This window comes from Protopterus annectens, chromosome 8.part0 (assembly GCF_019279795.1).
Source record: "Protopterus annectens isolate FY-2018-M chromosome 8.part0, PAN1.0, whole genome shotgun sequence".
Classification (NCBI taxonomy): domain Eukaryota; kingdom Metazoa; phylum Chordata; order Ceratodontiformes; family Protopteridae; genus Protopterus; species Protopterus annectens.
In genome coordinates, this window is record NC_056741.1 from 1,104,524,823 (window position 1) to 1,104,537,845 (window position 13,023).

At 42.0% G+C, this 13,023-nt stretch overlaps 1 protein-coding gene across 4 annotated transcripts in view; it reads right to left on the minus strand.

The window, feature by feature from the left end:
- The window catches only part of POGZ (pogo transposable element derived with ZNF domain), a 2,357,128-nt gene that overhangs the window by 227,250 nt on the left and 2,116,855 nt on the right, over positions 1-13,023 (minus strand). For all 4 annotated transcript variants that reach the window (XM_044080634.1, XM_044080633.1, XM_044080632.1 and 1 more), the window contains one exon: positions 35-175. In XM_044080634.1, the coding sequence (XP_043936569.1) occupies positions 35-175 (141 nt within the window). The remainder of the gene's footprint in view (positions 1-34; positions 176-13,023) is intronic.

Consider the following 13,023-nt stretch of genomic DNA (forward strand, 5'->3'; position numbering starts at 1 on the left):
TTATCTTATTAGCAGAAAATCAATGTGTGCTTACTTGATCATGTGATTTGCATAAGCTCTGGAGCAGCAGGTGCTGTAACGACACAGTGAACAGTGAACATATGTTGGGAAGTGGTTGGAGAAATCTTGTATGTCAAAGCTACATTCGAGGCACATTTGTTTACCCAAGTGACTTCTGCAGAGAAAACAAAACAAATCTGGGGTTAAAAACAGCGGCCTCAGTAAAAATTAAAAACTCTTTGTAACAAAACATTTTAAACTATTATTCAACATCCTGGTTTTATTGGGAATAATCATACATCAAGTACAAAGTACTCATAACAAAGTAATCAAACTAACATCAATTTAAAAGTTTTATAAGCAAAGAGTGATCATTCTGCACACAGGAACAGTTACGTCGTCTTTTTTTTTTTTTGTTACTCAGGATAGTTATTCTCAGATGTTTACCTTCATTTGGTTGAAAATGTAATGTCTGATCGCTCTACTGTGCGACTGTAAGTGACAAATTCCAAAATGTGTCTGACTCTAAATGTCGAAAATAGTTTACTGGAAACCCAGATTCAACCATTTTCGAACTGCTGCACAGCAGTGACAGTTAGAAGATATTTTCTAATGTCTTCAAACATCGTTATGCAGGGGGGCAAGCCCCCCCACACCTCCTGCTACTTTAATATACTAACTCTTGAGATCGTACTACAGTGAAGGAAAGGGTACATGTCCTGATCCCCACTATAGTTCGATCTGCACCCGGAATGCCAAATTTAAATGAGTGAATGCCAGTGTGCATTCGCTCATTTGAATTCGCAACAATGGAATTTGACATTCCCAAATCTTGCCGCTGTACTTTCGCACTTTGGTATGTCGTACAACGGACTCCCAACTAAATGAAGGTAAACCTTCCCAGACAGTAGTTCATATGCCATGTGAAATATTGCTCTACTTAGATGTAAGTCAAGTCAGTTCTTGTCATAGATCGACATTATTATCAGCACTACAACTCACTGTAACATTAGTAAATGAAAGCAGTATGATGCTTACTACCCTTGCTTGTAGCCAACAATGTAAGGCCATTAAATGGCAATGCTGGTAATGTTGCAGTCACTGAAGCTGTACACATACTCTCTCCAAGATAAACTAAATGCATTTGATATCATCCAAAGCACTCTCTTACACAAGACAGCCCATGTCATTACAGAGGTGACCTTCAAAACCACATTTAAATGAAACAGATTCAGAAATGAACATTCTCTGGAACATCTAAATACATTTTTTGGAATGCAGAATCAAAAACTAGAAACATGGGATAGACAGAATGAGGTATCTTTTAAAAGGATTATGTTGTTAATGACAGCTCCTAGACTTGACCTACTTGTCATTAAAATAATTTATGTAACCACATTGTTGCAACACACACCACCTTCTACCTGTAGTACTGAAAATCTACAGTCATTGACCTACAGTTCACCAGCTTTAGTGTACGATCCCAATACCAGTTCCTCTCTAGATGCTAGTAACTTAAAATAATAACATTTAGAAAAACTGCAGGACTAGTAAATAAATCACAATGTAAACACATAATAGGCGTACGTGAATTACTTTTTTCCTAATTCTTCTGTACGCATTAGAAAAGGTTCTTATCAGTCTCCTTGCATTCAACAAAGCACCCACAAACTCCTTAAGCACTGTAAAAAAATGGATGCATAACTTCATTTTGTTTCTTTTTTTGGAAAACTCAGTATGGACAAAGCAGCTATGAGCATATAACAAGGAAGCAAATGGAACTGTGGCCCTTAACAGAAGCACAGAATGTTTTAACTAGCACAAAAAAAATCATCACACTTGGTTCTTCACCATCACTAGTCAATCAGTGTCACAAGACAATTCTCCTTAGCTGTTAAACAGTCTTAGACATGACACAAAAGCTGTTACTCCAATAACAATCATGCAACACTATATGGTCCCTTCCACCCCATGGTCCAATTTAAAAAATAAGACCCAATGGACTAATTCACCAGCACTCACACAAAAAAGAAGTTATGTACTTACTATAACATTCCATGTGTGTTGTTCATTTGACCTTTATTCTCACTGATAGGTTGGATCAGATCCATCAGATCCATCTCGGCCTTTTACAAAAGCTTGAGACTTTCAGCAAAGCTCATGGGCATTCTACCTTATCCATAATGCAGTTCCCTAACTCCCTCAGATCTTGTTTGCCCCTGATAACTAAAATTAGAGGTAAAGCTATTCATAGCTTAACAGGAAAATGGTTTCTGAGGCTATAAAGTCCTATAATATCCAATTAGTGCTACTTGGTCTCCCAAGGGTATAGACAGGGAGTAAGGAGAGTGGGTTGTGAGAATAAAGGTTGAGATGGACCACACACATAGAACGTTATGGTAGGTACATAACTTTTTTATGTGATGTTGTCAATCTCACTTTTATTCCCACAGGCAGAAATGCACTCGACTAACACAACATAACACTAATCACGAGACACATAACTCTCCTAAACAGCGTGCCACTCAACAAAAGCCCTGAGACAAAACAGCATGCCCAACACACTAGTCATAGGTGACTCGATAGTGAGGCTCACTGATGTCCCACTCACTAGGTTGAATAAGGAGAAAGTAACAGTCAACTGCCTGTCGGACACCAGGATCCGCCACATAACATATGCACTCAGGTCCCTCAACAACAGGTACAAATATGACTCTGTCATTGTACATGCAGGTGTGAATGACCTGAGACATACCTCCCTGGACTACATGAAGAGAGACATGGAGGAGCTCTCGGATTATGTAGCCCAAGCGGGTATGATCCTAGCCTTTAGCAGCATCCTATCATCACCCAGAATGATACCACAGTACAAGCAGAAAATGATTGATTTCAACAACTGGCTAAGTTTCTGGTGTCATTCTAAGGGGATCCAGTATCTTTCTCCCTGGGATGCCATGATTGATGGGCCCCGATGCTTTGCCCGAGATGGCCTGCATCTGTCACCCCTGGGATTCTGGATACTGGCCAAGCCTCTTGCCACCCCTACACAGCATTTTTTAGGTGGTGTCCCAAAGACCAAATTACCACAATAACAGCTACAAACAAATGCAAACTGAGGGTCATGCTGCTCAACACTAGAAGTCTAAATCTCAAAATGCACTCACTCAAAGCACGCCTTAAAATGGAGAACATCAACATTTGTGCCATACCAGGGACCTGGTTCAAGGCAGCAGAAAGCACCTCTGCACTACCAGGCTATAACTCTTTTCACACCTTTCGGCCCCAGAACTTGCACCGAAGCTCCAAAGGCGGTGGTGTTTCCATATTCATAAAGGATGCACACACCTCCAGACGAGTAGCCCAACATAACACATCTGAGATACTTTAGGTGGAGCTAACATTGGTTAAGACAGTGATTCAGGTCATAGCCTGCTATAGGTCCCCAACCATGTCTCAAGACTCACACTCCACATTCCTAAGCACCCTGCAGAATATTAGGGTCCAACCTAACACTCTCATACTGGGCGACTTCAACTACCCCTTCATTAACTGGGAAAACTACTCATGTACCAATACACTTCCCCAACATTTCCTGGAATTTATTAATCCAATGCCCTGGACCAGCTCGTTCTTACCCCCACTAGAGGTAGCAACATCCTTGACCTGGTCATTACTAACATGGGCGACGGTTGTTCTACACCAATAGTCAACTCCTCCCTGGTTAGATCTGACCACAAACTAATCACCTTGGAAATCCACATCGGTACCACCCCTCCCGCAAAGGTAACCACCAAGAAAAACTTCTCCAAAACTAACCTGGGGCTCCTAAAAACAGAGGTGCCTAACTTCACGGCACCCATGAAAATGGAGATTAGTTGCATGCCCATCGAATCATACACCAATGCACTGTCTGAACACATACACAAATGCATGGATCTCACCATACCCAACAGAACCAAAACGCTCTGCTCCAAAAAAAGGAAGCCAATAAAGTGCTCCCCTGCCATAAACAAACTCTACAACAGAAGGAGGAAACTGATGTGGAATATGGTGAAGTCCCAAGACTGGAAAACGTCCCTTATGAGCCTCAACAAAAAGTTGAGATCCCTCATCAAATCCTCTAAAGCTAGATATGAAAACAGAATTGCAGCAGATAGTAATGACAACCACAAGGCCTTCTATAGTTATGTAAAGAATCTCCATGGCAATACGCAGATTTGCTCTGAGCTACTGCACAATGGTACCTCCTATACTGAGCCAACAGATATTGCCAATATACTGGCCGACAGCTTCAGTGCCAACTTTACCCCTCTCCCCCCAACAGACCAGTCACAATACCAGTAGACTGCGGGTACCCAGTATTACTGCTGCACAGGTCAAAACAACACTGTCCAAGGCCAAGAATACAGCTTCTATGGGACCTGACAATATTCCTGGCTGTGTTCTACATGAACTACAGAGTGAACTGGCACCTCACCTGTGTGCCCTGTTCAATCACAGCCTCACCTCAGACTTTGTCCCTACTGAATGGTGCACTGCTATAGTCATCCCTCTCCACAAAGGAGGAGCAACTACAGACCCTGGGAACTATCACCCCATTAGCCTAACAAGTCTGATATGCAAAGCTATGGAATGCTTCATCATCATGGATCTTATAAAACAATGATACAGGGAATCTCCAAACTCTGGATTCCACACAGTTTGGTTTTGTGAAGGGTAGAGCATGCCTGCTCAACTTGGTAAACTTCTTTGAGTCAGTCACCAGAGCTGTGGATGAAGGCAAGGTGGTTCATACAGCCTACCTTGATCTGGCACCTTTGATACAATTCCCCACTCAGGAATCATAGAAAAACTCACTAAGCTAGGCATCAACCCCTATATCACTCGGTGGGTTGCAAACTGGCTCACAGGTAGAACCTGCGGTGTGAAAGTAGCTGACTCCAAGTCAGACTGACGACCAGTCATGAGTGAAGTCCCACAGGGTTCAGTCCTGGATCTTCTCCTGTTTGGTATCTACTTCTCTGAAGTCCAGGCCAACATGAAGGGACTCGGGCTGACAAAGTTCGCAGACGATTGCAAGTTGGGAGCTATTATTAACTCCCCGAGTGATGCAGACATCCTACAGAAAGGCCTCACTGAGACCAACAACTGGTGTCAAAACTACGGCCTTAAGCTCAATGCCAAAAACTGTATCGTCATCCCCTTTGGGAAAAACCTGGTTCCCATGAATTACCACATCTATGGTAGTCCACTGAACACAGAAAGCATTATAAGAGATCTGGGAACACAGGCTGACAGCAACCTCTCTTTTGACCACCACACTGCCACTGTGGTTAGAAAGTCCTCCTATGTGACGCATTACTAAGAGTTTTGCATCCAGGAAGAGAGAGGTCATTGTCTCCCTCTACTCTTCCCTCATTAGGCCAATCATTTGAGTACAATGCCACATTTGGCATGTACCTCACTAAATGCCTGCAACAACTGGAGAGGCTGCAAAAGTACCTCACAAAGAGGATCATAGGCCTTAAAAATTTGTCCTACATGGACAGACTAAAAAACTTCAACTATTCTCTGTCTCATATTACCTACTTAGAGGCGATCTCTGCTTGACTTACAAAGCCATGTCTGACCCAGCTCTGTTAGAAATGCTACATCTAAATAAATCCCAATCCCTCCACACCACATGCTCCAGAGACCTCAAGCTCATTACTACAATCAAAAGAACATGCTGGAGGGACGGGTTCATAACCCAGAGACTGCCCATGCTATAGAATAGACTTCCCATACATGTCAAACAGAGCACCACACTGGCCCTCTTCAAGAGAAATCTTGATGAGTGGATGAGAAACAGAAAATCCACCCCAGGGATCACTCCAGTGGCTTTACTCGACAGAGGCACTGCGAACTAAGGTCGGGTGGTATGATGCCAGGGTAATCCTATGGGCTAGGCTTGTAAAGGCCCCAGGGCCATTAGCCTAGAATACACCTATGATGGGACCGTGTTCCAAGCTACATGATTCCTGGGTGGCTCATGGACGAATATTCCTCAAACCACAGAACCAAAAGATGCTCTACTCCTAGAGGCCAAATCCAGTTTGTAATGACTAGTAAAGGTATGAGATTTTGCCCATGTCGCTGCAGCACAGATATTGTCCAAAGGTAACTTAGCTTAAAAGGCTGCAGAAGTAGCTACTGGCCTACTGGAATGACCTTTAACAGGGGTAGTGAGAATTTTGTTCTGGGAACTGTAAATGAAGGATAATATATTGTGAAAGCCATTTACACATGGTAACTTTGGACACTGGTAATCCTTTTCTAATATCAGAACAAGAAATAAATAGCTGATCTGAATTTCTGATTCCTGAAGTTCTGTGTAAGTAGAAACACAATTGTCTTTGAACATCCAGAAGATGCAATGAATATTCCCCTTTATTTTGGAAGTTTGGGAAGAAAACCAGTAGCTCGCTAGATTGATTGAGGTTACTTTCTGACACAACTTTAGGTAGGAATGAAGGGTTGGCGAGTAAATAAACTCTGTCCTTATGAAATACTAGGTATGGTGTCTTGTCAGATAAAGCTTGTAATTCTGAAACTCTCCTTCAAGAAAAAGAGCCACAACCACGAAGTAATAAAGCTCAGCAACACAGGACCCAGAAGCAATATCAAAATGAAGCGACTGACTGCTTTGAAATACGAACACTGTTCGATCTTATTTAAAACCTTTATTGTAACAGTAAAAAACAATTTAACCAAGCGCTTTCGCTCGGATAAATCCGAGCTTTATCAAGGAAAAAATGAGTCTGTGATTTAAACCATTAAATACCTTTTTCAATTAAGTCACATGACTCTTTAAACAATTATCTCCTTTGTAAACTAATAAACATTTTGTTAGAAAAAGGGATATGAACCTGAAAGAACTTTTAGAAGTTAAGCAGAACGTTAAAATGGACACCATTAAGAGAAAATTTGGCACATATCCACGTGGCAATTGTAAGCAATGTCATGCCATGTTAAACCAAAGTGCTTTATACCTCCCTTCTAGGAAGTTTAGATACACCTCTATGAGATATTTCAATTGTGGGGTGAAAGGGGTGGTATACCTTGGGTGTTGTATGGCTTGCCATAGTTTTTATGTAGGCAAGACTGAAAGAGTTTTTAGGAGAAGGGTATACAAACACTTCAATGACATTATTAATTGTAAGGAGAGCAATGCCTTTTATAAACACTCTCTGGTCTGCAAAGATATGCTTATAAAATTTGTATTACTAGAACAAATAACACCTGACGTCCGTGGGGGTAGTTGGGAAACCAGGTTGGAATACCGGGAGTTATTTTGGCAACTCAAGCTGGACTCCACCAGGTTTCCCGGCTTGAACGACAGCCTTAACATCAATAGTGTTTTAAAATTGAGGCAAACTCGCCTTTAGGTTTTTAATGAAAGTAAATTGTTCATCATACTACCATTAAGTAATTTTGATTTCCTGGTATTTTTTGGTGAACAGCCTTCTAGTCATCAAGGCAATAGGTTGACTATACAGGAAGTTATGGGTAACTATGTTATACTTCAGATTGGTTTATTTATTTTATTGGGATACCAATAATATAAATAATGATTTCTCATAGGAATTTTTTCAAGAATTTTTAAGTATACACAGTTTTTATTATTTACTTTGTAATTTTATTTTTAAATCTTTATACAAGGATGGTTTACATGTTTTAGATATGTGTTATATATATATATATTTGTAAGAAGTTTTAAACCAGCACAAGGGTTACATTTTTAAAACCAATTGATGTTTACATTTCTTCCTTTATTAGTTTACAAAGGAGATAATTGTTTAAAGAGTCATGTGACTTAATTGAGAAAGGTATTTAATGGTTTAAATCACAGACTCATTTTTTCCTTGATAAAGCTCGGATTTATCCGAGCGAAAGCACTTGGTTAAATTGTTTTTTACTGTTAGAATAAAAGTTTTAAATAAGATTGAACAGTGTTCATATTTCAAAGCAGTCAGTCGCTTCATTTTTGATATTGCTTCTGGGTCCTGTGTTGCTGAGCTTTATTACTTTTGAAACTCTCCTTGCTGAAGTAAAAGCCACTAAGAGAAGTGTTTTCCAGGAGAGATATTTCAATTCACAGGTAGTATCAGATGGTTCGAAGGGAGGACAAATAATGTTTGATGACACAAAATTCAGATATGAAGGTGGTGTCGGGTTTCTGTATGGAGGTCTTATCATTATAGTTCTTTTCAAAATTGCTGCCAAATGAACTCTAATAGTGGCTGCAGCAGCTCCTTCATTAAAAAGTTTCACCAAAAATTCTAAAATAGAATGTGTGGATGCAGTAAAGGGATCTATTTGATTACTGCTGGCCCATGAAACAACTCTATTCCATTTATCTCTGTACAATTTACGTGTAAATGATTTATGGGAAGATAACAAAATATGTTCTACTGGGGACGAAAGGATAGGAAACCTGGCAATCAGGGGAATTGGAGCAGCCAAGCTGTGAGTTTGAGACTGTCCAGACTGGGATGAATCATGCCTGATGGGTGCGTCAGAAAGTCTGGAGCAGGGTCCAGAATCAATGGTTTGTCCCGCACGTGAAGCTAAAAAAAGGGGAAAGTACAGTTGTGTACACTTACCATAAATGTACAAGTTCGAGTGTATTCACTGTTGCGATCATCACATTTGGGTTACCTGCCTGCAGGTAGCCTTCAGCCGATCTGAATACCAGAGTCTTGGGATTTTTGTGTCGGATGCTGTCGCTTCTTCCATGACGTCAGGTTGTCAGGGGGTATAAAATATGCAGCCGACGCCATTACATCAGTTTTTCTTGTCCCAGACGTCAGTTGCCCCCAAAATAGGAAGCAATTATATGGTGTGGAAAGTACAGTAAGTACAGTTGTGTACACGTACCATAAATGTAGATGTTCGAGTGTATTCACTGTTGCAGTCATTACATTTGGGTAATCTCTTGCAGGTTGCCCTCAGTCGGCCTGATTAACTAAGTCTTGGGTCCTGCATCGGTTGCTGTCCCTTCTTCCATGATGTCAGGTCGTCAGGGGTATAAAACATGCAGCTGACGCTATTACATCAGTTTTTCTTGCCCCAGATGTCAGGTGCCCCCCTTAATGGGGATCAAATAAACATAAAAACACAAAGGTATACCTCCAACAAAAAGCAAATACACCAAAAAGGCTTTAAAGAATAGTAAAGGAAAGTAGAGGTATAGCCAGAAGAAGTTAGGGGGCTGGAGGGAGGGTAACCAGGACTGCAACAGTGAATACACTCGAACATCTACATTTATGGTACGTGTACACAACTGTACTATGTCCTTCGTGTTTCACTGTTGCAGTCATTACATTTGGGTTGATTCCCAAAGCTATGGTTGGGAGGAGGAGTTTATATAGAATTAGGGCCAGCTATAAGGCCCTGCAAGACAGCAGTGGCAAAGATAGCTCTGGATTTAGAGAAAATTGGCAAATGATAATGCCTGGTGAAAGTATGTACAGAACTCCAGGTAGCAGCTTCTAGGATGTCCCTGGTAGGAACACCTCTGAGAAAGGCTGTAGAAGTAAATGCAGCCCTAGTGGAGTGAGATCTGATCCCCTGGGGGATAGGTTTTCCACGGTGCTTATAGCAGAAATGAATGCAATGGCTTATCCATTTAGAAATGGTTTGTTTTGAAATAGCCTTCCCCTCTGCCCCTGCAGCAAATGCTACCAGCAGTTGTTCAGATTTTCTTCGAGGTTTAGTCCTGTCCAAGTAGAATCTAAGCTGTCTGTGCACATCCAAGGAATGCAGAATCCGTTCCCCTTTGTTCTATGGATTGGGAAAGACGGTTGGCAAATGAATGGAGTGATTAAGAGACACACTGGATACCACCTTGGGCATGAAGGATGAACTGGTCCTCAGTGACACCCTGTCTGCATGAAAAATGATGAAAGGCTCCACTGCCATAAGGGCCTGTAATTCAGATATCCTTCTAGCTGAAGTGATTGCTAAAAGGAAAGCTGTTTTCCAAGAAGAAATTTTAAGTCTGCAGTAGCAGCTGGTTCGAAAGGAGGTAGAGTGAGTTTCTCCAATACAAAATTAAGGTCCCAGGCAGGCGTTGGAGCTCTCCTGGGTGGTCTAAAATTTTTGGCTCCTCTGAGGTACTGCTTGAACAGGGGATGAGAGAACAGAGGAGGTTTTGTGTTGTAATGAGCTGAAATGGCTGAGGCGTGGATTTTAATGGAGGAAAAAGACAGGCCCTTGTGAAGCATCTCAGTTAAGTATTGCAAAATCTGAGGTAAATTGGATGCTGCTGTGCTCAACCCTTGAGATTGGTTACAGGCACAGAATCATTTCCATTTTTCAGCATAAGATTCTCTAGTACTAGGCCTCCTTGCCTCTAAAATGACATCTATCACAGGTTTGCTGAGGGATGATAAGGGTGAGTTTAAGTAATTAGCCAGGCTGCAAGGTTCAATGTTGGAAGCTGAGGGTGCAGAATCTGGTTCTCCTGCTGAGACAGCAGGGAAAGGGTCTGAGGCAGGTGCCATGTAGGTAACTGCGACACACTGTGCAAGAGGGGGTACCAGTGTTGGCGTGGCCAGTCTGGAGCAATAAATCATCCTTGGTTTGTCCTCTTTGACTTGTAGTAGAACGTTGGAGGGCAGAGGCAGTGGGGGAAAGGTGTAGACTGATAGGATTTTCCAACTGAAGGACACAGCATCCACTTTCCAGGCTTGTTTGTGGGCAGTCCTTGTGCAAAACCTGTCCAATTGGTAGTTTGGGGGGGAGGCAAATAGGTCTATGTCTGGGCTCTCCCATTCGCTTGTCAACACGATGAAAATCCTTGGTTCCAGTTTCCACTCGTGTGGGTCCATGAGGTTTCTGCTTAGTCTGTCTGCCAGTGTATTTAATTTTCCTGGCAGGAATTGAGCTTGTAGGTGCACTTGGTAGCTCAGGGCTGTGTTCCACAATGCCATGGCTAGTCTGCAGTGGGGGTAGGAATGTGTACCCCCCTGCTTGTTTATGTACCACATAACAGTGGTGTTGCCCATCCTTACCATTAGTTGTCCTGGAAGAACTGTAGTCCTTGAAGGCTGTCAGAGCATTCTGTACAGCTAACATTTCTTTTTGATTGATATGTAGGTGCATTTGACTTGGGTTCCATTTGCCCTGAATGCACTTTCCTGCCAGGTGAGCCCCTCATGCATAGTCTGATGCATCTGTTGTTAGGGTTTGGGCAGCAGGTGGTAGTGTGAATGGTAGCCCCTTGTTTTGGTGGCAGGCCTCTGCCCAACAGAGGAACTCTAGGCGTAGGCAAGGTATGATAGGAATCATTGTTTCTAGGCTGTAAGAATGTTGACTCCATAGGCTTTTTAGATACCACTGTAGTTTCCTCATATGCAGTCTTGCATATGGAATTAGAAGAATGCAGGAGGCCATGAACCCCAAGGCTTGCAGTATTGCAGATAGCAGGGTTTTTGTGGCAACTTGTTTGAAATAGGTTATCAAATGATTTTGCTTTTCTGGCGTGAGGTAAGCCATCTGGGAAGTTGTACTCAAGCTTGCTCCCAGGAATGTAATTTGTTGGCAGGGTACCAGTTGTGATTTCTTTTCATTTATGGTGTACCCCAGACAAGTTAGAATCCTTTCTACAAACGCCAGATGATTCAAAAGTATACCCTGGCTTTCTGCCTGAATTAGACAATCGTCCGGGTATGGGTATATTTGAATACTTCTTTACCTGCAAAATGCAATAACTGGAGACAGGCACTTTGTGAATACTCTGGGTGCAATAGGCAAGTCAAAGTGCAGTGCAGAGAACTGATAATGCGTGTAGCCTGCTTTGAAGCGTAGGTATCTTCTGCAAGATTCCCTGATTGGGATGTGCAGGTATGCTTCTTTTAAATCTAGTGTTGCCAACCAGGCATCTTTGACTAGCACAGGAAGTAATTGGTGAAGAGTCAGCATCTTGAATTTTGGAATCTCCAGAAAGGTGTTTAAAGTAGACAGGTCCAGGATTGGATGCCTTGATTTGTCTTTTCTGGGTACCAGGAAAAGCCTGGAGTAGAAACCTTGTCCCTTTTCCTCTTCTGGTACCAGATGAATAGCCCCCAAGCTTAAGAGAGAAAGTACTTGTTTTTGAGCCTCTGCCCACTGATTTTGGTGCAGGTCCGGCCACCCATTTGGTGTTGGCAACATGTGGAAATGAAATCTGTATCCCTGGGACACTATATTTAAAACCCATTTGTCCTGGGTTATGAGTTCCCAGTTCTTTGCATGAAGAGCAATCTTTCCCCGCAAAGGGGTGGTCAGAAGATAAGTGCTTGGAAATTTTAAAAGGAAGTCATTGAGACTGTTTACCATAGGGGGGTGCCTTGTTATTCCCAGCTTTGGAAGTGGAGGCCCCCACTGCTTAGTTCTGAGTCACCTGGGACTGTAACCTGGGTTTATTTGCTGTGTCTGGGTTTGGCTTGAGAAGACCTGGAAGGGGCTGGAAAGGACCAATTCTTAGTAGGCCAGTGCCTACTAAATCTAGGAGGTTGCACTTGTAAAAAATCTTTCAACAGTTTGCAAAGATTTAGCTTTATCTTACATCTTTTTAAGAACTTCTTCAGCCTTGTTGTCAAACAGGTGGTCCTGATTTAAAGGAGCATCCAACAATTTAGCTTTAACATGATCAGACAAAGATTGCTCCTTAAGCCAAGCATGCCTTCTATGCATAGTCCCAGTAAAAGCAGTCCTGCAAGAGGCCTCTAAAGAATCAAAACCACATTGCAAACTATGTTTTCCAACTTGTTCAGCAGAATGCATTAAATCCTGTAAATCTTTATTTTCCACACAGTCAGGAATCAACATCATTTTCTGTTTAAGCAGTCCAATAATACGCTATTGATATTTTAACACATGAAATTGGCAGTTTAAAGCTCTGACTGCCAAAGTTGCTGAAGTATAAACCTTTTTACCCCATCTATCCAGCGCCCTGGAGTCTCTATCAGAAGGGGTAGGATTTTTAGCAGTAGAAAC